The 23,212-nt window shown below is 40.6% G+C and overlaps 2 protein-coding genes across 4 annotated transcripts in view; both read left to right on the top strand.

Annotated features, from left to right (window-relative positions):
• Positions 1–23,212, top strand: part of LOC115766919 — a 96,092-nt gene that overhangs the window by 66,544 nt on the left and 6,336 nt on the right. For 2 of the 3 annotated variants that reach the window (XM_030711000.1, XM_030711001.1), the window contains exons 15-21: positions 281–481; positions 1,933–2,553; positions 5,254–5,435; positions 5,511–5,834; positions 5,906–6,182; positions 6,246–6,355; positions 14,048–14,391. In XM_030711000.1, the coding sequence (XP_030566860.1) occupies positions 281–481; positions 1,933–2,553; positions 5,254–5,435; positions 5,511–5,834; positions 5,906–6,182; positions 6,246–6,355; positions 14,048–14,335 (2,003 nt within the window). In that variant the 3' untranslated portion in view covers positions 14,336–14,391. Of the gene's footprint in view, positions 1–280; positions 482–1,932; positions 2,554–5,253; positions 5,436–5,510; positions 5,835–5,905; positions 6,183–6,245; positions 6,356–14,047; positions 14,392–23,212 lie in introns of those variants that run through there. The other variant, XM_030711002.1, reaches the window with a different exon arrangement.
• Positions 19,317–19,685, top strand: LOC115766989. Its single transcript, XM_030711087.1, has one exon. The coding sequence runs from the start codon at positions 19,317–19,319 to the stop codon at positions 19,683–19,685; it is 369 nt and encodes a 122-aa protein (XP_030566947.1).

Raw genomic sequence — 23,212 nt, 5'->3', positions numbered from 1 at the left:
CAGATAGCATACCGAAACGCAAGCGAAGAGGGGGCAGGGGGAGAGTGCAACAAACATATCAATTAGACAAACTTGAGCCCTCAAAATGCCAAATGCGGGCTCCACTAAAGCCAAATGCCACAGCAATGAAGGCTCATTTCCGCACAAGCACACAGACCCAGGGTCTCGCAATGGATGGCTTTTAGGAGGGGCAGGGAGGAGGGGCAGGGAGGATGTGCTTAACGTGGCCGTAACGTACATTTTGGCCGGCTGGCTCATTTGATTTTTGTTTATTTCACAGAGGTCCTGTCGCCCCATCGCCCGCCCGCACCGCCCACCGAGTACTTTCAATTCCATGTCGGCGGCTACGATCCGGCAAATTTGCTGCGCCCAAATGTGGATGCGCCCCAACTGGAGGGCTACATTGGCTGTGTGCGCGGCCTCAAAATTGGCGCCCAGTTGATCGACTTGGCGGAAATCAATGAAAGGAATATAGCGCCCAGTAAGTACGAGTATAAATCAATTTTCACTGAGTGCAATTTGCGGGCCTCGGCAACACACACACACACACACAGAGAGAGAGAGAGCCTAATGCCATTTTGGGCTGCCACTTGCTAACCACATTTGCCGCATCCTTTTGGCTATGTGGCTGGCAGTGCAACTTAATATGCAGGCAATTTCCGTAGAGTGCAGCGCCTGTTAAGCTAAGGCCAGTACCAAGATTAATGCCGATGCGATAGGCCAACGCCCCCAGGCCACACGGCGTATGATTTATGCGCCCACACCCGCACGCGCACACACACACATTCCCTGGCACACACATGAACGCCGCGGAAATTGTGTCCCGACATTGATACGATTAAGTAACAGCAAAGGCAGCCACTAAACCAAGCTAGACTCCTTGCCTAACGACTCTATCTATCTAAGACTTCCTAAACGCACAGCCCAAATCGTACGAGCTGGATTGCAGACGTTGTCAGACTATTTACCCCTTCTAATATTTTAGTTCATTTATTTATTAGCCCTTTTATTTATTTTTTGACCCATTTAATATTTCACAATCAATTAATAATCAACTTTCAGCTCAGCTTTAACAAAACATATTGTCCAAAATCCTCGAACATCGTTTAAAATAATGAACGGACTTTCGAGTGGAAAGTTTCTGAAAACCTTCAATGTAGAAATTCTGCTACCAATCAACAATTGAATAAGTTTATTGCTTTACACGAAAGCATACGAATTGTATCTTCTTCCAGTCATATTCCCAATAACCCAGCTCTGCCCGTTTTTCCACCAGAGCAATTATTTCAATTTAGCTATTTTCCAACCAAATTTGGCTATTGTTTAAGGTTGTTTGAGGCATAGTAAGCCCCAGACAATGCTCTTTATTGCCTATTTGTGCTTTGCTTATTGCCTCCTATAATAGCCTTTTTAAAGCTATTTTCAGCACTGCATTTAGCTTCCTTTTGTAGAGCTGGACCAGAAAGTTGAAGCGCGATTTTGCAGAACCATTCGATTTGAAGTTATCCACAAACACAAATAATTCGATAAACTATTATGTTTCTTAGACCCATCGACGTCAAGTTAATTTCCAAGTTCATGTCAAATGTCACTTAAAAACAATTAAAACCCTCACTAATCAATTCACGCCTCTGTGTGAAAATTGAGGGGATTGGAAATGCTTTTTAAAATATAAAACGGCGTACAAAAAGTTTTATAAATAGCAACTTTTTAAATCTCGCCTAAAAGCTGTTCAACTTGTACTAATAAACTCACGCCTCCAAGTGAAAGTGCTGAACAAGTGAAATGTAACTTAAAATGTACAAAAAGTGGAAAAATGTGGAAAAGTGGAACACACATAACCAACACAATTATAATAACATTTCAAGGAAATATATGCCAAATAATAGCCGGCAATTCGATTAACATATAATTGTGAATATTCCCTTTCAGCTCTGGAGGGTGTGCTGCCCAATTGCCAGATCAAGTGCGATGCGGAGCCCTGCAAGAACGGCGGCATTTGCAAGGAGCATTTCGCCGAGCAGATGTCCACCTGCGACTGTGAGCACACCAGCTTTCTGGGCGAGTTCTGTTCGGTGGAGAAGGGTGCCGACTTTAGCGGCGAGTCGACGTTGCAGCGCAAATTCGAGCTGCCCAGCTCGGGCAGCGTCGACTATGTGCGACTGCAGCTGGCCTTCTCGTCGTTTGATTTGCGGCGCGCCAATCGCATCATGCTGCTGCTGCAGACGGCGGCGGAGCGCAGCTATTACCTGCTGCTGGCCATCACCTCGGACGGGTATCTACAGTTCGAGGAGGATCGCGAACGTGGCAAAACTGTCGGCGCACGCATCGATCGCAATTTTCTCAATAGCGCCCGCCATTCGGTCTACTACGAACGCAATGGCACCCAGGCCCAGCTGTATATCGATCGCGAACAGGTGCCCCTAACGGACTTTGCCGCACGCGTTCTGACCACCACCGTCGACGAGGGCGCCAATCGTGCCCAGATCGGCGGCATCAATACGACCGATTCGCGTTTTGCGGTCTTTAAAAGCTACAGTGGTTGTCTGTCAAGTAAGTAGAGCGCGGCAACTCTGCCAAGTCAGAGTGGGCAGTCATAAATTTGAGCACGGCTTGCCATTAATTATACCCTGTACCCAATGAAATGGAGGGGCTATGCTGGACTTGTACGTAGCAGAGGGAAGCTTCTTCGACTCAAATATAGTTTGTGCTCTGTTCCACAAACTCGATAAAAGTAAAAGAGGTAGATTATGAATACCTGAAGGCCAAGTCCGTCTAGAATGTAAGCTCTCCAAAAGATATAGCTCAGATTTTGTCAAACATATTTGAAAGACAACCTCACCTATTTCCACAATTTCGATAAATATCGATTTTTAGTCTGATTCATTGAGTATAGCTCTAAGAGTAAAAGGGGTAGAGACAGCAAAGCTGGTAAAATAGAATATATATATGCATTTGATGTTGAAAGAAGAGGGTTCAGGGTATCCTCTAGTCGGGAGCTCCCGACTAGAACCTCTTACTTGTTTTTTTTTTTTGGAAGACTCAAACTGTTGCCTTAACTGCAATTCATGTTGTTGCGTTGTTGTTGTTGTGTGGTCTCATCAAGTGCCACGCCCAGCGGCTGCATCGTGTTGCTGCAAGTTTATGAACAGAAACAGAAGCTGAGCTGAGGCAGGGAATAGGGTGATAAGGGGGGGTTGGGGAGGGCGACAGAAGCACTTTGTTGACCAAAAATTAAATTTATTCGCTGCCATAAAAAGTCATTTCCGTGGCCGTTGCCATAAATTTTGTCAGTTTTTGCGCTCAAGATTTACAGTGGCTCATATTTAAATTGTTGCTGCTTTCACAACGGGCAACCGCAGCGGTCGGGCAGTTTGATTAAAATTCTCAACTCTCAACTCTCTCAACTAGCTGGCCCAGGCAGCTGTTTAGTTTAACGCTAACCACGCCCACACGAGCACCACGTGCACCACATGCACCACATGCACCACATGAGTGTTGCACGTGCCCCATTAAAGCGCCATCGCATCGCAGCGCGTTAGTTCGCCAATGGCCATAAACAGAAGCTCACCAAAAAATTCAAATAGAAAAAGTTTGCCCTTTGGCAGCTGCTCAAATGTTCACAATATCAATTCAAGTTGATTTAAGGTAAAAGTGACAAAAAAAATGGCAATTTAAAGTGGGGAAAATCAGAGAAACTCTTATTTAAATCGAGAGTCTTTAACGTGAAGCCTAGTTGAATAATAGGCCGACAATTAAACAACATATTTAAATATTTGTTTGTGTTTAATTTGAAATATTGCACATTTTATTTGTGTTCAGCCTGGCAAATTCAAATCTCTTTCAATCAGTTAATTTATGGCAAAATTAAATATATAATTTATAATTGTTCGGCACGGGCAGAGGATACTTCTACTTGTTCATGCAGTTTGTAAGACATACATATATATATCATATATATTCCTGATCAGCATTTGGTCGACAAAAACGAACGTCTTGCCAATTATTTATGGCATCTAATTATGAAAATGAAATGCCAACAGCCCAATTAGAATACACAAATATCCATAGGTTCTCTATGTAGGTAAGGGTATTTAGTCTTCGACTCTTCCACAAAATTTGAGCTCTTTTTTGTTTTTTTTCATCGTGGAATTAAACAATTCGCTTGAAAAATATATTTCACAGCTACGCAAATAATTCAATGTGGCGCCGCAGCAAACAAATTTGTTAAATATATCTAGCATATTATTATTTATTATTTATGATAATATTTTTATACAATACTCAATACTATCGGCATGGCACGAGCAGGCCGTAAGCTTCCATTTAAATACCTTGCAGAACAGCCACGCTCCTTTGCCAAATCAAAAGTCAACACACAGAGTTTGGGCATTAAACATTTTATTGCTAATTTCGAGCGTGCATTAAATATTCCTGTCCTGGACTTGAACTCTGACCCATTGCGACCTGAACTCTGCCTTGGACTCCGCCGCAATCCCGTTTGAAGCTCAAGGCGAGCAGCGAGCCACAACACATTTGTATTTGCAATTTGAATTAATGACCGATACTAATGAAAATTTTAACAAGTGCTCTGCTGGGGATTGACAAACTTGGAGATACCCTAAACCAAGCACTGCACTGTTTTGCCCTGGCCCAGCAATTTGTTAGAGATGTACTTTCTTGTTAACCTTTGAGATATGTTGTCCAATCTTAATTAGACTTGGAGATACCCTTAACAAAGCTGCTCTGGTCCAACAATTTGTATGGGAAATCTTTGCCTGATAACCTTTGAGATTTGTTGTCCGTTCTATATGAAATTACCAGGGCATAAATATGGCATTTAAATACGTGCATATGCCAAAACCGAAGACTATATATCCAAAGGGGGAATCCATTGGAGGGAAATTTGGGTATATTTCCAAAATCTGAAATATTCTAGATATGTGTAAAAGTCTACATCAAATCTAGTATGCCTAGCTCTTAAAGATCCCGAGATATGCTTAAAAAACAGAGTTATTTTATCGATTTTTATCGAGTTCAAGAGAATTATCGTTGATTGGAAACAAATTAGTTCTGTGCGGGCAATGGGGAAAGGTTCGTTTAAGATTTCTAAGCCTAAGCGAGCGAAAATATAAACTTAAAGAGCTGCTTCCTGCTGCCTGTTACCCAAATGAGCACAAAACCAGCATACCCCGTTGAGGCAGTTCACTGGGTACAGGGCATAACAATATATTCGCAATTGGCTGGGGCCAGACATCTATATACAGGTGAATGGGCACATTATGAAGCCACTCGAGGAATATATGCTGTTCACCAAGTCCGGCGCGGACAACATCACGGTCATAAATCCGCAGGGCCTGCGCAGCGCCCAATGCAATGCCAAATTCGATGTCAGCGAACAGCCCACCCAGGAGCCCATGGTCAATGTGAGCATGGTAAGTCTGCGAAAGGAGAGAGAGAGAGAGAGAGAGAGAGGGGGGAGAGTGTAAAGCACCTTCATTGATCCACAGATACCGGAGCCATGGGTTGAGGAGCCGCCGCAACGTGTGCCATACATATCGAAATTCGTTTATGATGTGGACAAAAAGGAGGACTCCACCCAGGTGCTGTTCATTACGCTTACCAGCGTATTTGTCATCATTGTGGTGTGCTGCCTGCTCGAGGTATATCGCAGCCATTTGGCGTACAAGAAGCGCATCGAGCGCGAAACGGACGAGGACATCATTTGGTCCAAGGAGCAGGCAACCAAAATGCACGAATCGCCAGGTGTAAAGGCCACAGGTGCTGCGGGCATTAAACCAGGCAACACACTGCCGCCGTACAGCTACAAGCCGGTGAGTGCGGCATGTTCAAGCTGCCTTCTATAATGAGATTTATTTGCCTCTCCGTCCAACCCTTGCTGCAGCTGCCGCAGGACGATAAGAGGCCAGGCAACGGTGCGCCCTTGGTGGGCATTCTCAAGAATGGCAATGTGACGCCGACCCCCTCGGCGCCCGCCACGCCCCAAGCGGCAACAAAGAACGGCGACATTGCGACGCGCATCGAAGAGGAGGAGGAGGAAGAAGACGTAGAGCAGCCCAAAGAGCAGCAGCCGCAGCAGCAACAGGAAGCACAGCAGCAGCTGGAGGAGCCGCAGCAGCAGCTGCTTAACCTTGCGGCAACGGATGTGGCTGCCACAAATGGTGCGTCGCGTAAAAATTTACTTAAAAGCTATGCGAAAAAATTATGACAATATGACATTGCAGAGCCGCCAACATTGCTGAATGGTCAGCCGAATGCCATAGAATCCCAACCAGCAACAACAACAACAACGACGACAACAACTCCGACAGCAACAACAACAACGACGCTACCGGTAAGCCAAAATTTAAGCAAATTGGCGCCCCTCGTCACAATTAGTGAGACGAGCTTGCATGAGCTGTAGCCGGATCAAAACCCCTCGCATAAACCCAGCCACATTCATGTACATAACACATAACACAACAACAGCAACAACAACAAAAACAACAACAACAATACAACTACAACAACAACAACATGAAAAGCATGTCATTACATCAAGCATTTAACTATATGGAATGTATATACTTGCGCGTTGCCTGAACATGGAACTAATAGGAATTATAAGTCTATCTTTGGCGCGCCGAATATGAAATACCCTTGCGGGCAACTGATTGAGGAATGATTTTAGGAGAGAGCTTGCCTTATTTCTATAGCAGCTTTATAGTACAGTTAGTCCGATATGTTATGGTTTGAAGCTGAGTGCAGGTAAGTTGGCCAAGACATCTTAATATACTTATAAAATAGTTTGCCATATAGAAAAATATTTATTCAACCGATTATACGTACAGAATTATATGATATAGTGGTCCGATTTAGGGCAGACTTTGCTGATGAGCCTGTCCGAGCTCGTTAATGTGAAGTTTGGTTGAGATATCTTGAGCAAAGCCAAACTATTTCTAATTTATCTATAGTCGCTCGATTCATCCGATTTCGACATATATATTATATATATACTATATTATTATTATTATTATATATAATGCTACACGCCAGTGAACGACGAACCTATGTTCCAAAAGAGAAGAGAAGAACGGAAGAGTCTGTTTATATCCACTCGACTCTTGATACTGATCAGCTATATATATATATATATATATATATATGGCATGTGACTATATGATATAGTGTTCAGATATTGGGAATATGTAAGGAGCATGTCAGAGCTCCCTTTGTTAGGAAATCTTAAGAAACAACAAATGATTTTTACCAGAAACTTATACAAATTTATTCCAGCTATCTAATATAATCGCTCAATTTATCCAATTCTCACATATATGCTTTATAATTATTATTATTATATATACTATCCGCAAGTTAAAGAGGAACCTATGCAAAGGTTTCTTTCTATAGCTTGGTCAGGGACAGATGATTCTGACTATATCCCCTCGACAATTGATGCTGTTCAGATATATATATTTATATATATGCCTTATAAATTTCATTCTAGTTACGCTCTGCAAGGGTATATACATTTTATTTATATATTTGCTATATAGTTTCTTTCGAAACTCTTTACATATATATTTTTTATGTCTAGTTCATAATTTTGTTACGCTATTAAATATATTATATTCAAATATTTATTAAGCATGATTATCTCACACACTCGCTCATTTATATGATTTTCATTTAATCTGAAATGTCAACATATTTATATGCTTATAGAGATAATGCATGCAACTCTTTTAAATCCGATTTGCAGCCTGATTAATATGTCTATGCATTGATTATTGACAGCTTATGAAGTGCGGACCCTAATGTGTGTGTGTGTGTGTGTGTGTGTGTGTGCGTGTGTGTGCTCGCAGCTGCTTGCGAGCATATGGTAATTAAATTGATTTTAATTTAACAACATCAACATGAATAAATGCGACAACAATGCAAAATTGAATTTAAATCAAACATTTTCTTCGCTATTCAGGTTTTTGTTTTTTTTGTTAATTTTTTTTTTAATTCCAGCAAATTTGTCGAGATGCATTTTAACATTGTTTGCATTTGGCATGTGGCATGGCATGCAAACTGAATATGCTAGACTAGCAGATACCCTGTAGACTAACACATGCAAGCAATATTAATTCTTAATATTTAAGATTCTTTTAAAAATGGGTTTAAATTTTGTTTTTGGTTTTCCTAATAACTGAACAATAAACCCCTTAAATAATATATCTTTAAGGAAAACCGAAAGCGTATTGGGAAGTTAGCATAGATATTTACTAAATTTGTTCTACTCTCATTTCTACTTCCCTATTTAAAGGGTATGCGAGCAACAATAACATCACGATTTATTTTTATAATCGTAATTTAATGTCGTTCTGTGTATTTATGCGTGTTATTTTAATTGTTGTTGATATTAAAATGTGCGACTGCTTAATTAAAATCAGCTGAAAATAAATCGGATGGCCCCTAGGCAAGGTTTGGGTTAATGCTTTGACAAAGAAATAACAACAAAAAAAACCTCTGCCTTACAAATTGGAGGGCAGTCGTAGCACGAAGCAGGCTTTCATTAAATAGAGGGTGTCATCAATGCTTATACCCTGCCAAAGGGTTGATGGTTTTGTTTAAGCGAATGTAACAGGTAGAGACAGAGGCAGGGCATATTCGAGTCCATGAAATAGAAATATTCCGACAGTCCGTCTGTATGAACTCCTCCCATTTCCATAATATCGATAAAAACCGATTTGAAAGAATGGTTTTTTAAGCATGACTCGAGAGTTATACGAGCTTTATACACCTTACTCAGTTTATAGGGCTTAGTATAGTTTATACTCATATTAAATTATCTTTACTTTTTGAATAGTCCTTTTCCTACAAATTCGAAAATATCTCGTTATCGCTTGAGTGTGTATATAACACTTTTGTATGCCATATTAAAGCCTAGAAAACTGCATTAAGATCGGACTATGAAGTCCGAAGTTGATTAAGAATGCATATCTCATATACAAAAGGAAGGAAGAATTTACAAAAGAAGAAGCCAGAATCTAGGGAAGGGTAACTTTGAACTGGATTCAGAATATCTCCTAGTCGAGCATATTGCAAATTCCACAAAGATCGGACTACAAAGACCGAAGCGTATCTCATAGACAGTTAGAGCGAAAGAAAGGAAGAATCTACAAAAGAAGAAGCCAGAATCTATGCAAGCGAAACTTTGTGCTGGAGCTAGAGCATCTTTCAGTCGGTCACGTCCAAGCTATTGCACTATAGCTTGCTTTAAATAAGCCTTTATGGCACCATAAAGCAATGTTGTTAAATTGGTGGCTCATTTAATTAAATACGAATTATTTAATAAGCATAAGAATGAAAGTTTTGCACAATAGGCGTGCGCTATTGTACGCTCCGTAAACTATATCGATTGATTTAACGGCACTTTGTTTCGATATTTAAAATTAACGTTTAATTTTGCAATTATTGTGAATGTGAATACCTTAAAGTGCACTTTTAAGCGTCTTGGCCCTGTTTAATGCGCCCTGTTGCACTTATTTTAACTTTGGCCAATTCTTTTGGCCTGGCTTTCATGGTTTAGACAATTGCTTTTTAACATTCTCGCAATGCGTTCGCCCGCAAGCAATGCCAACCCGCCCACCTGCGATTCTCTCTCTCTCTCTTTCTGTGTGTGTGTGTGTGCAATTGTCTAAAATGTTATTTAATAGAAAAAGCGCGCAGCACAGCACAAAAGTTGACGGCGCACAGTGGTTCACAGGATGTGAAGAACTTGAAGAACTTTGACATGAGCTTGTAAGTCGGAGGATAAAGTTCATGTTGAGAATGTGCTCTATATATGAGAAATGCATCTAGTTCAACTTTGTTGTTTATAGTTCGATCTGATTGAAATGTTCAGGTCTTAAATATGGCATATAAGAGTATACATGTACCTATGAAAATATATATTTTTTCCATCTTGAGGAGTATTGGGAAGAGGGAAGATATCAAAAAACTAATGTATTCCCTACACGAAAAACGACACGAACAATGCTAGGGACTTCTGCAAAATATCAATAGACTATCCGTCTTATCATTTGTATGCTTATCTTACACCTTATGCTTTCTACCTGACCTTGTTGAGGAGACTCAAGATCTGGAATCAACTGTAAATAAAGTTAATAATTACACCTATGCCGCCTATAAGTCAACGGATTCTTGCAATGCTTCGATGAAAGCCACAAGCACAAAAAACTTACAAGTTTGATTAAGAATACAACTGTTATACTACCACCGAAATGCCCAACCAACGACCAATCGACAACTGAGACGCCCATTACAACAACAGCTAGGAATCTTACTAAAAATCCTTTAACTGCAAGCCCAACAACTACGGCTACAGGGCCTACAACATCTACAGCAACAACGGGTAGATGTTGATGTTGAACAACTCCCATGTCATCCCACAACAACTGTAAATCCAGCAACTGCGATTTGAAAGCCTACAACATCTACAGCAACAACTACAAAAGCAACAACTTGGACGCAAACAACAGCTAGCACTCCCACTAATCAGTAACTAACTAATCACAACAACTCCGAAACAAACTACTTTAAATCCGAAACACACTACTTCAACTCGCCAACTTACAACAACAAGCACTACAAGATAAGTTTGTCCGTCTGTCCACATTCTGTCTGTCCGTCGGTATGCCTGTCTGTCTGTCTGCCTATCTGTCTGTCTGTCTGTCTGTCTATCTGTCTGTCTGTTTGTCTGTCTATCTGTCTGTTTGTCTGTCTGTCTGTTTGCCTGTCTGTCTATCTGTCTGTCTGTCTGTCTGTCTGCTTGCCTGTCGATCTTCCTGTCCTTAGGAGTCTCTAGCTCTGTATCCTCCGAGAGTCAATCTGGAATAGATGTCTTCAGCTCAACGCTCTGATCAAGAATATATATATCATATCTGCATCTCTGCTTTGAGAACACTTTTGTTCCCTTCTGCCACACTTGCGAACCACTGTGCGCAGCCCACTTTCCTCAGCTCGCACAACGCAAAGTGAATTGAACTGCATTTGTGGTAGCTTAGTGCAATTGGCTTTTGTTGCAAAAGACATTTGCAAAATTAATATGCGTTGAGGGCAAAACTAAATATAATAGTTAGAGAAAAAGCCGAACAAAGGCCAAAGGAAAAAGTGCCCGAAAGCAGACAAAGGTTCTGGCTAAGCCCAAAATGATGCGATATCATTTCAGTTGTGGGCGCAACTTTAACCCTTAGTAGAGCCCATGTGCACCTGGCCATATTCATGATATACCCATGATAAATATCGAGACAATGGCACGAACCGAGCAACACGCGGCAAATGCCTTTCAAAATGTGCAACTTGCAACTTTTCGGCACGAACGCAAAACAACTTTTACAAAAAGCACCTACCCCGTTCCCCCTTCCCCTGTCTCCCCGCCCACCGCGTCCCGTCAGTAAATCGTAAAAGCAAAATATTGAACTTATTGGCTTTTATGTAGCTCGTAGCGGCAAAAGTGTCTATCGAAAGTTTTGTTTTTTGTGCATGGGCTGGGGCGGCATGTTACTTTTGAGCTTACTTAGCATGTACTTTTTCACAGAGTTCGACTTAAGCTGCAGCCAAATTGAATTTTGCCAAGCTGCTCGCCAGCTCGAATCTCGCATTGCAAATCTTCAGTCAGTGAGTTCACGCCAAGTCTCGGCATTCAAATCTGCCAAGCTCCCCTGTCATGACATTTGCTATGTTTCTATCAAGAGCGCAACAATTATATGATAGACTCACAGTTACCCTCTACTGGGGCAACAACTCGCTCAAAAAGACTGCCTAAAATGTTTAAAAAGAAAACTTTTATCTAAAAAAAATTACCCGAAAATATATTCTAAATTTTCAAAAACTTGCAGTTAAACAAATTTCGCAAAAATTGCTTTTAATTAATTTAATTGAAATACATTTATTTCAAATATTTTGCTGCTGCAAGCTATAGATCTTGGCTGTGACCACCCTCTAGGCTATTGGTTGCGTACAGGGTATCGCAATGGCAAAACTTTCGCTGGGGCAAAGTGCGTGCGCCATTGTCTCGACAGCATTGTGCAACTGCAACTCCCAAGCCCCTCTCCCTCCCCAACCCCCCTCTCGCTGCACAGCCCGTCCGCCCAACCGGTTTCCGCCTGACTTGCGGCGTTCTTCCTGCCTGATTGCAAGGCAACCGAAATTGAAGCGCAACCCAAAAGTTTTTTTTGTTTTCTTCGCAACACAAAAGCCCAGCCCGCACCCAAAATCAAAAAGTTTCGCTTACAGCCTTTAGCAGTCTGCCGGGGTCGAAGGAGGGGGAGGGAGTCGAGAGTTTTTGGGCTTTTGTTTAAGCAGGCAGCACAAAAAAAGTGCAAGTGCCACAAGTGAAGCCTGGTGGCGCCTGCTCCTGCTGGCATGCATGCCTAGCTTCTTTTGATGCCCGAATGTTTTGTGGCTCTCTCGGCTTCTTTGCATTTTCTTGCATTTCTTGCTGCTGTTGCTGCTGCTGCTGCTGTTCATTTGGCCTGGCCACAAACGCAGCACGCACTTAACTTTGCCAGCTGCCTCAATGCTGCGGTGAAACTCATTACGAGCTTAGAATGCAAAAACAAAACCTCAAGCAGACACATAAACAACTAAAAAATAACAGAGCAACTTTATGGGCGTGTGTGTCTGGGTGTGTGTGTGTGTGTTTGTTCGTTTTCAACTTTTCTATAAATCTAATGAAGGCAAAAAGTCCAGCTAATGACGTGTAAATTAAAACAACAGCCCCTAGTTTAATAAACACACACACACACGCACACACACAAAATAAACACAAGCTGACAACGCGGCGTATGCGCAATCTGACTACCAAAGTCAACAAAATGTCATTTGTCGAGAAGCGAGGGAAAAGCTATTTGATATCGACAGCTTCTAATTGCTGGGCAAATATATGAGAAAAATGCTGCAAATTGTTCTATACCCTGTAGCCATTGCAATAGGGTATATCTAGTAGCCGGCAGCACTTGGCAGGCGTATCAAAAAGCTGTCGCAAAAGTATTTATTACAAGTAGATATAAAAGGGACAAGTTTATTGGATGTAGTCGCGCGTGCACGACTAGAAGATACCCTATGGCCAGCGATAAGCTGCCGTGGATAATATTCTGACTTTCTGCTAAATATACATATACAAAAGAGAAGCACACACACAGTAAGTTGCGCCCTTCAGGCAGTAGAGACACACTTAAAGAGGAGATGTTCTTATGATATCTAAGATCGACGAGTTCCAGCTTCCTTCGTCATGCTGATCCCCTTTGGGTTCGGAGATATAGGAGATGTTTTAATAGTCTCTGAGATAGACTTGTTTAAACATAGATCATACAAATATGTCTAGATAGACTCAGCTCTTCGTTCTGATCGAGAAATTATATATACTCCAGGGGCTCGCAGATATAGGAGATGTTCTTGAAGTCTCAGAGATCGACGACAAACCTGGCAGGATAAACTGAGCTCTTCCCTTTTCCCTCCCAATCAATAAAAGCATGCTCTCTTTGGAGCTGTCTTCTCCTGCCTGTTACCTTTACACAAGCCATAATATCCTTCTTAACCATTTTGTGTTGAGGGTATTGTATAAGATTGAACCAAAAGTTAATTTAAGTTCATTTTTGCCTCAGCTGCAATTTCCAATTAGGGCCTTGTTAAAATTTTGCGTTTGACTCAAGTCTGAATGGAAGAATGGGGTTTGCGTCTACCTTGGCCCGGCAATAACAATGCCAGCCAGTTGAATAGAAGCACGAGCATATATTGTGCAGCATGTTAATTAAAAACTATGCATGAGGCAATGCCAACTGGCTGTTGCATGCAACAGCCATGGCAACGCGCAACAAAACTAATTAAAGAATGTGCAACACACGCGCACAATATGAAACAATATGTTTGCCGTTTGTATTTTTCTCGCAATATATATTGTATATAGGAAAACTAAGAGCACGAAGCATATTTAAAGGAAAGTCAAAGTTTTTCATAAAATGCAATGCCAAACATCCTCGCACTTTGACAGCAGCAGAAACACGAAAATCAAAGGCAACAGCTGCAGCAGCTGCAACAACTGCAGAGACAACCGCTGCAACGAGCGGCAACACTTCAGCAGCCGGGCACAAAGCGACGCAAAGGCACATCAACTGGGGCGCCAACTGTGCGACGACAAGTATCTTGGGGTCCGCCAATCGTAGCGGAAACGGATGTCGATTTGGCCGCCAGCAGCCAGGGCGTCAAGGAGTCCGGCCGCAAGACGGCCAAACAGAATGGCTACCATGGCGTCAATAGACGAGCGACAACAACGCGCAATTGACAACAGCAGCAGCAGCAGGAAGAAGCGAAAAGAGAAGCAAAAAAACACAAAGAGATATATATAAAAGCATAAATATTTAGGCAACACAACAAGTCGAAAACAAGGCAAACACAAATAGAAACAAACGCAATTTATGTGGATTAAAGAAGCAGCTCAAGAGTCAGGAAAATCAGAAAATAACAAATGCACATTAAATGTATAATACAACGGATACTTATGTATATTTAAAGCAAAAATATTTTTACTCTCTGAAAAAATCAGCAAAATTTGACTAACGAGATATAGAATAATTTACAATTTTTAGCAGAGCTTTAATAATTGCAGCAACTCTTGAACAGAAATACGAGATAGATACACTATATAATATCGCCCACATAAATATTTTATATATTTTATTTAAGATTTAAGTTTGGTTTAGCTAAAGTATTCTAGATATTTAATTGCAAACTTCGAAGAGACTTGGTTAAATTAGCTAAGCCTAATTCGATAGGGGCTAAGCTGTTTAGCTATAGAGTAAAAACAGAAGACAAAAGAGAAGAGATTCAAAAGAAATTTAAATTTATCAAATGAATTGAAACAAGTAAGAGGCTCTAGTCGGGAACTCCCGACTAGGGGATACCCTGAACCCTCTTCTTCCAACATCAAATGCATATATATATTCTAGTTTAGAAGCTATATGTCAAGGTTGGTGACTCTAGCTCTTATTATTTACCAAAATTGCCCAAATACTTTATGGGGTCAGAGATGCTTCCTTCTGCCTGTTACATACATTTGGATTTTCAATGGGGTCAGGGTATAAAAATATATAGTTAAAGTTTGCATTGAACTTTTACTAAAAATATGCTTTTTTTTGAGTGTAAGGTTTAAGGAAAATATTCAAATTTTCACAGGGAAAGCAGGCATATGAGATTGTAGTCCGAAACAACCAAATGCGGCCAAAGCAGGAGTTAGGCAAAGTTTCTAAATGAAGCTTTAGAAATGAGAGACAGACAGAGGGACGGATGGAGATGTCTATATCAACTCGATTTATCGAGAATATGCAAACATTATAATATAATATAATATATAGAATATACAAAGTCATAAGACTCTCTACAAGGGCATAAAGATTCTATTCTCGTATCGATTTCTCAGATCTAGGCAAATTTTGAGAGAGCTTAAAACCGTTTTCTCAATCAAAGAAAAACTATATTTTAATATTAAATTGAATATTTTCATCAAGTCTAATTAACATTCATATTATAGGTTAAATAATACAATAGTTAGTCTTCAGCTCAAACTGAATTTATATTTTCTTTGCCCATTTAAAAGTAGCTAAGTATAATTGCCTCAAAATTTGATATTTAAATGTTGTAGAATCTACAAGCATAAATTTTAGACCTAAGCAATTGCTCGACTTCCAAATAAGATTATTTTACTATTAAGTCGAATTGAGCGCGTGAACTGTGTCCATATCCCGCAAACATATATAACATATATAATACTTCCCATTTTCCCTTCTCCCATTTCCCATTTCCATGTGTATTAGGCTTAAGAAAACTGACTTCCTGTTCTCGCTGTGTGTGTGATATACGAAGGTAATAAAAGTTTGTTCTCCGCGCACAACTTACGTTGCGATACAAACGTTAAAAACGTTAAAAACGAAAAAAGCGCAAAAGCTCGCAACTTGAAATTGTTTCTTATTAAACAGCAAAAGAATTATGAGCAAGTGCTCTGGCAAATAAATTCATTTTCATTTATTTAAATGATTTTATTAAAAAAGTTTCCATCGAAAATGTTTGACGACATCATCAACAATAATATTAACGAGTGCACGACGACTAGATACCCTGTAAGCAGCAGCAGATGTGATGAGACAGAGAACTGCTTGTTGTGCTTCTTCTTCTGCTTAGACTTGTACTCTCACTAATATGTTCTCAGTTAACTTAGGTGCTTAAAGTCTGTGCTTAATGAAATAAATGGGCCGCGTTTTAAATATAATATAAGACAAAGTCTCTAGATATCTTAGTCTCAAAAGAAACAATCGAACTGAAGGAGAGACAGGCGGAAAGATCGCCTCGGCAATAGATAAAGATATAAATATAGATACAGATACAAATAGATGTATATGAGCTCGTAGATGCCTGCCCCTGCCTGTCACATACATTTACACAAAACGTGTATACCCATTTTCCATTTTCGTAGGGTATAGTAACGACAACAAAGAGCAGCGAAATATTTTCACACACACACATAATGGCACTTCAATATGTAATGCAGTCGTTATTGGGGGTGTGTGTATGTGTGTGAATGGGGGATGTATATGCTTGGGTGTGTTTGTGTGTGTGTGTGTGTGTGTGTGTGTGTGTGTGTGTGTGTGTGTATGTGGTGTGTGTATGGTATGTGTGTAACCAACAGCTTGTTAGTGGCTTTGTTGGTCAGTACTTTCAACTAATGTGTTTTGTGCGGCCATACAAAATCTCAAGCACCCGCTTACACACACACTAACACACACACAGTAGCTCACGTTTCTTTCTCACAGAGACACACACACACACGAACGATTTGATGTACTTAACTTGCGTCGTTTTGGCCATGTTGTTGCTGTTATAGTTGGCAGCTGCTGCTGCCAACAAACCGCAGACTACATGCATGTGTGTGTGTGTGTGTCAGTGTGTGTGTGTGCGAGAGAGAGAGAACGCCTTATGCCTCATCTCGTTCAGCTTTGGCTGCCTGCATAAAATAACCGCATAAAATGTCGTTAAGCATAACGAAATTGAGTCTGCTCATAAATTCAGATTATAAGATTAAAATGTTGTGATTTTCGCACATTGCCCCCCCTCCCCTCCCCCTCTCTGTCAATCCGAAAGAAGAAGAAAACCCCTTTACATAATGAAATATAACAAGAGAGGACAGTTTTTCGTTTAGGCTACCGAAGCATTGAATACCCTTGCAAACAGATTGTGAGCTGTATATATCTCTTGAGAAATTGAATTAAAAAAAGTGTGTTTTTTGGAGAATTACATTTTCAACCTTTTGTATCTGGGTTGACTTTGACGAAATGTTAGCTATAATTATAACAATCCGACGACAAAGAGATTTTACTTTCATATAAGGATTATTATGAAGTTGACGCAGATATCTAGATGTTTTTATGAACTACAACATTTTAATTTGTTGCTAGAGTTGAACCAGCGTCCTTTTGCTTGTTGGACCGACGCTTGAACTTCTAAACAAAGCATAAATATCTTGATAACGATAAGTTTACCAAGCAAAAGCTATATTGTCCACCGATCCAGCTGAAACGTACCTACGCATTACCTTCAACATATAGTCTGATATATATCAGAAGTTCTTTCAGCTGGTATTCAAACTAAGTAAGCCTCAATAGACGAGATCTACTCAGCTGATCAAAAATATATCTCCCAATAACATGTCACATTTCCCGCCAAATATATATAAATACCCATTTGGCAGGGCATCAAAATGTGCAGCACGTCGCAGCCGAAGGAGTTGCCTTTTGCCTTTTGCCTTGTTTTCCCATTTTGGGGCAGCTTTCCCGCAGGACGAAGGCTTATTGAAAAATGCGACGATACAAGCTCTGGAAATGGCCAATTTAATGAGTTTACGACTTTTATCATCAGCGTGCTTCAAGCTTAAAGCCAAACGCGAAAAGCGATGAAAACTCGAAAATGTATTGAGAAGAGAAGGCGCATACCGAAAAACTCTTGAATGGGAAGCTAAAAACATGAAAATACTCTGCTTTAAATTTAAAGTATAGAAAATTTACAAAGGAGACATTTTTATAGGGTATACGCCGGGTATCAGCGCGGTTGGCCTAATGAGAAGTTTTCGAATATCGAAAGAGCTCTGAAGCAAAAGTCAAGGACAAGCAGATGCTCTACTCTAGGCGACACTTTTTTACAGGGTATTCAGTAGGTAATCGTATGTAATTTTGTGGATATTTCTAGAACTCTGAAGCGAAAGACAACGACAACAAGAGAACTTTATTATGGGCTCTTCCGATTAATCGGATGAGAATTTTCTTATAATCAGCTTTTCATTAAGATAATTCATTTCCTTTTTGGAAGCAGGGTATTTAAACTGAAGATTAGTTGAGCTTAGCTTAATTTGGATTTATCTCACGTTGTTTTTTATGGCACAGAATCTACCTGCGTCATAGACAGAGCGAAACATTAAGCAAAACCTAATATACTCCCAACAGAGGTGCAGGGGTTTTACCCACCCCCTCGCCTCTGTCGCTATCTTGTTATCAACGAAATAGTTTTGTTAATTACACACGTTCAGCGAACTTGAAATTCGTTAAAAAGTTTACCAAGCGAGGCGATTAAAGCCAAATATTTGGCTACGAATTTGGGTCAGCTGGCAATTTGTCGGTTGCTGACAATCCGTGACAACCCTGGCCGCAACTCTGGTCACGTGAAATTCCCAAAAACTAAAAAGCCATCAGCTGTCGCTTCATTATGATGCTAATTGCGAGCGGGCCGAGCAAACACAACGAATGAGTTGAAGAAAACAAAAAAAAGGTGAAGTGAAAAACAAACAGAGCTGAGGATTAGCTCAGCAAGGCGCAACGTGATATGCAACGTGCCGCATGTAGCATGCAACATGGACCCATAAACAGTTCGTTTCGCCTAATCCCGTTATGCATGCATCGGGATTAGCGTGTGAAGAAAACAAGAGTCCTGACGTCCAGCCGTTGTCGACTTTACGACACTTTTTAGGTAATGAATGGGATTAGAGTTTTTTCATCATCTTTTAATCCACTCGCCGCGCTGCGGCTATAAAAAATGCAATGATTGAGCATTGGCTCGTAAAAAAAAGAGAGCGCGCGCGCTCCGGACGCTTGCCTGTGCTGCAGGTTGACCTGTGCTCATGAATGGCCGCGCGCAGGTCAAAAACTTGACAATTTGTCGGGCATAAAAGCGAGCCGTCGCCGTGCAGACCAAAGCAAACGCAACTGAGCATTCCGGCAGCCAAGATGTGTAATCCACAGCAACACGAACAACAACAGCAGCAGGAGCAGCAGCAAAATGTGGCTGCAACCAGCTCGACCACGCCCACAGCCGCCTACGCGCTATACTTGCATCGAGAGGAGCTGCGGCGCCGCAAGGCGCACTCGGCCCGCGCCTCCGCCACAAAGATACAGCTGACCAGCGAGCTGATCGCGCGCACAAAGCAGAATATACGAGTCTGCAGCTTTGAGGATCTGGAGATACTCGCCAGGGAGACGATCTTCAAGAAGAGCCTGCAACGGCATCTGCACTATCGACGCATGCAGCTGCAGGCCTGGCTGCTGGCCAGGAAGCAGGGCAAGATCCTCAAACAGGAATCGAAGAGAAGCAACTGAGAGCGCTGCAGTTGAGGGAGCTCAGTACTAAAAACAGCCAAAGTGATAAATTTGCCAGTCGAAACGAATTTCTACTCTAAATATAATTGTATAAAAACATATTAATTAGATTCAAATACAATTTAAGCTTAAGATAAACATTTCCCAAGAGGCGCAAAACCCAGCAACAATTGACAAAATGCAGCAGAAATATCTAACTGATATCTTAATATATATAATCAATAGGAATCTATAACTGAAATAAATTTTAAGAAAATAATATAATTTAAGATTGTGGAGCATCTGCTGGAAGAAAAAACACACTGTTTGCAGCCGAGCTTCTTCTTCCCTTGGCCACAAATGAGAGGAAATGTTTTTTTTTAATATTTCCCATTCGCATAACTCGGCCAAATCTCATCCGATTTTCATGAGAGTTGACTTTTTCTTCATGGGTTTCCCTCTAAATTAATCTGACATTTAAATCTGAAAACAAAAATTTTGGTCGAAATTCATGTCCAAATCTTACCCCAAATCTTACCCCAAGTTATATAGACATGGGTCAAAATTTCCCATTCCCATAACTCGGTCAAATCTCATCCGATTTTCATGAGGGTTGTCTTTTTGTTCATGGTTTTCCCTCTAGATTAATCTGGCATTCAAATCTGAACACCGATTTTTTAGTGGAAATTCATGTCCAAATCTTACCCCTAGGATTCGTCTATTAGACGTGGGTTTAAATTTCCCACCCCCATAACTCGGTCAAATATCATCCGATTTTGACGAAGTTTGGTTTTTTGTTCATGGTTTTCCCTCTAGATTAATCTTGCATTCAAATCTGAACACCGATTTTTTAGTCGAAATTCATGTCCAAATCTTACCCCCAGGATTCGTATATAGACGTGGGTCAAAATTTCCCAATCCCATAACTCGGCCAAATTTCATCCGATTTTGACGAGGTTTGGTTTTTTCTTCATGGTTTTCCCTATAGTTTAATCTTGCATTCAAATCTGAACACCGATTTTTTAGTCGAAATTCATGTCCAAATCTTACCCCTAGGATTCGTATATAGACGTGGGTCAAAATTTCCCATTCCCATAACTCGGCCAAATCTCAACCGATTTTGACGAGGTTTGGTTTTTTCTTCATGGTTTTCCCTCTAGATTAATCTTGCATTCAAATCTGAACACCGATTTTTTGGTCGAAATTCATGTCCAAATCTTACCCCTAGGATTCGTCTATAGACGTGGGTCAAAATTTCCCACCCCCATAACTCGGTCAAATCTCATCCGATTTTGACGAGGTTTGGTTTTTACTTCATGGTTTTCCCTCTAGATTAATCTTGCATTCAAATCTGAACACCGATTTTTTGGTCGAAATTCATGTCCAAATCTGACCCCTAGGATTCGTATATAGACGTGGGTCAAAATTTCCCATTCCCATAACTCGACCAAATCTCATCCGATTTTGACGAGGTTTGGTTTTTACTTCATGGTTTTCCCTCTAGATTAATCTTGCATTCAAATCTGAACACCGATTTTTTAGTCGAAATTCATGTCCAAATCTTACCCCTAGGATTCGTATATAGACGTGGGTCCAAATTTCCCTTTCCCATTACTCGGCCAAATCTCATCCGATTTTGACGAGGTTTGGTTTTTACTTCATGGTTTTCCCTCTAGATTAATCTTGCATTCAAATCTGAACACCGATTTTTTGGTCGAAATTCATGTCCAAATCTTACCCCTAGGATTCGTCTATAGACGTGGGTCAAAATTTCCCACCCCCATAACTCGGTCAAATCTCATCCGATTTTGACGAGGTTTGGTTTTTACTTCATGGTTTTCCCTCTAGATTAATCTTGCATTCAAATCTGAACACCGATTTTTTGGTCGAAATTCATGTCCAAATCTTACCCCTAGGATTCGTCTATAGACGTGGGTCAAAATTTCCCACCCCCCTAACTCGGTCAAATCTCATCCGATTTTGACGAGGTTTGGTTTTTACTTCATGGTTTTCCCTCTAGATTAATCTTGCATTCAAATCTGAACACCGATTTTTTGGTCGAAATTCATGTCCAAATCTTACCCCTAGGATTCGTCTATAGACGTGGGTCAAAATTTCCCACCCCCATAACTCGGTCAAATCTCATCCGATTTTGACGAGGTTTGGTTTTTACTTCATGGTTTTCCCTCTAGAGTAATCTTGCATTCAAATCTGAACACCGATTTTTTGGTCGAAATTCATGTCCAAATCTTACCCCTAGGATTCGTATATAGACGTGGGTCAAAATTTCCCATTCCCATAACTCAGTCAAATCTCATCCGATTTTGACGAGGTTTGGTTTTTTCTTCATGGTTTTCCCTCTAGGTTAATCTTGCATTCAAATCTGAACACCGATTTTTTAGTCGAAATTCATTTCCAAATCTTACCCCTAGGATTCGTATATAGACGTGGGTCAAAATTTCCCATTCCCATAACTCGACCAAATCTCATCCGATTTTGACGAGGTTTGGTTTTTTCTTCATGGTTTTCCCTCTAGATTAATCTTGCATTCAAATCTGAACACCGATTTTTTAGTCGAAATTCATGTCCAAATCTTACCCCTAGGATTCGTATATAGACGTGGGTCCAAATTTCCCTTTCCCATAACTCGGCCAAATCTCATCCGATTTTGACGAGGTTTGGTTTTTACTTCATGGTTTTCCCTCTAGATTAATCTTGCATTCAAATCTGAGCACCGATTTTTTGGTCGAAATTCATGTCCAAATCTTACCCCTAGGATTCGTCTATAGACGTGGGTCAAAATTTCCCACCCCCCTAACTCGGTCAAATCTCATCCGATTTTGACGAGGTTTGGTTTTTACTTCATGGTTTTCCCTCTAGATTAATCTTGCATTCAAATCTGAACACCGATTTTTTGGTCGAAATTCATGTCCAAATCTTACCCCTAGGATTCGTATATAGACGTGGGTCAAAATTTCCCATTCCCATAACTCAGTCAAATCTCATCCGATTTTGACAAGGTTCGTGGTTTTCCCTCAAGAACAATCTCTACACATTTGTAATTTGGGGATGTCACAAGCCTCCGTTCCCTTCAGTCAGTTTCAAACTTACGCATTTTTATAAATTTTATGCATATAGCTTTAAAAGTTGTAGATTTCTAACTTATTTGATCAGCTTTTCGAGCTTATTTGATAGTCCGATAAAATCCGTGAGACAGCCAAAAGTTTAAATACACATCTCTAATTATTCAGCTACACATTTGTTATCTGCTTGACACACACTCTCGCACTCGCACACACACACGCACACACACAATGACATGCTGAGTGCAAAGTGCAAAGTGCAATTATGCCCTGAGCATACAATTTCCCATTTAAATATTAGAAAATTTGCACTGCGCTGACAATGAATTCCACAATGTCTGCCAGAGTCAGGCCAAAAAATAGAAGCAAACGCAAAAGACTTGTCGGCGAGGGGCAAGGGGTGTGAAGGGCGGCCGGGGGGAACTGGCGACGACCTGTACGCTGTGGCTCGTAATAGTGTAAAAA

Source organism: Drosophila novamexicana, unplaced genomic scaffold, assembly GCF_003285875.2.
Source record: "Drosophila novamexicana strain 15010-1031.04,08,12 unplaced genomic scaffold, DnovRS2.1 tig00001292-arrow-arrow-pilon, whole genome shotgun sequence".
Taxonomy (NCBI): domain Eukaryota; kingdom Metazoa; phylum Arthropoda; class Insecta; order Diptera; family Drosophilidae; genus Drosophila; species Drosophila novamexicana.
This window is presented reverse-complemented; position numbering and strand designations above follow the sequence as displayed.

Bases quoted from the DNA above. Each gene is read 5' to 3' on its own strand.
- LOC115766989 (XM_030711087.1), top strand. From the start codon at position 19,317: ATGTGTAATCCACAGCAACACGAACAACAACAGCAGCAGGAGCAGCAG.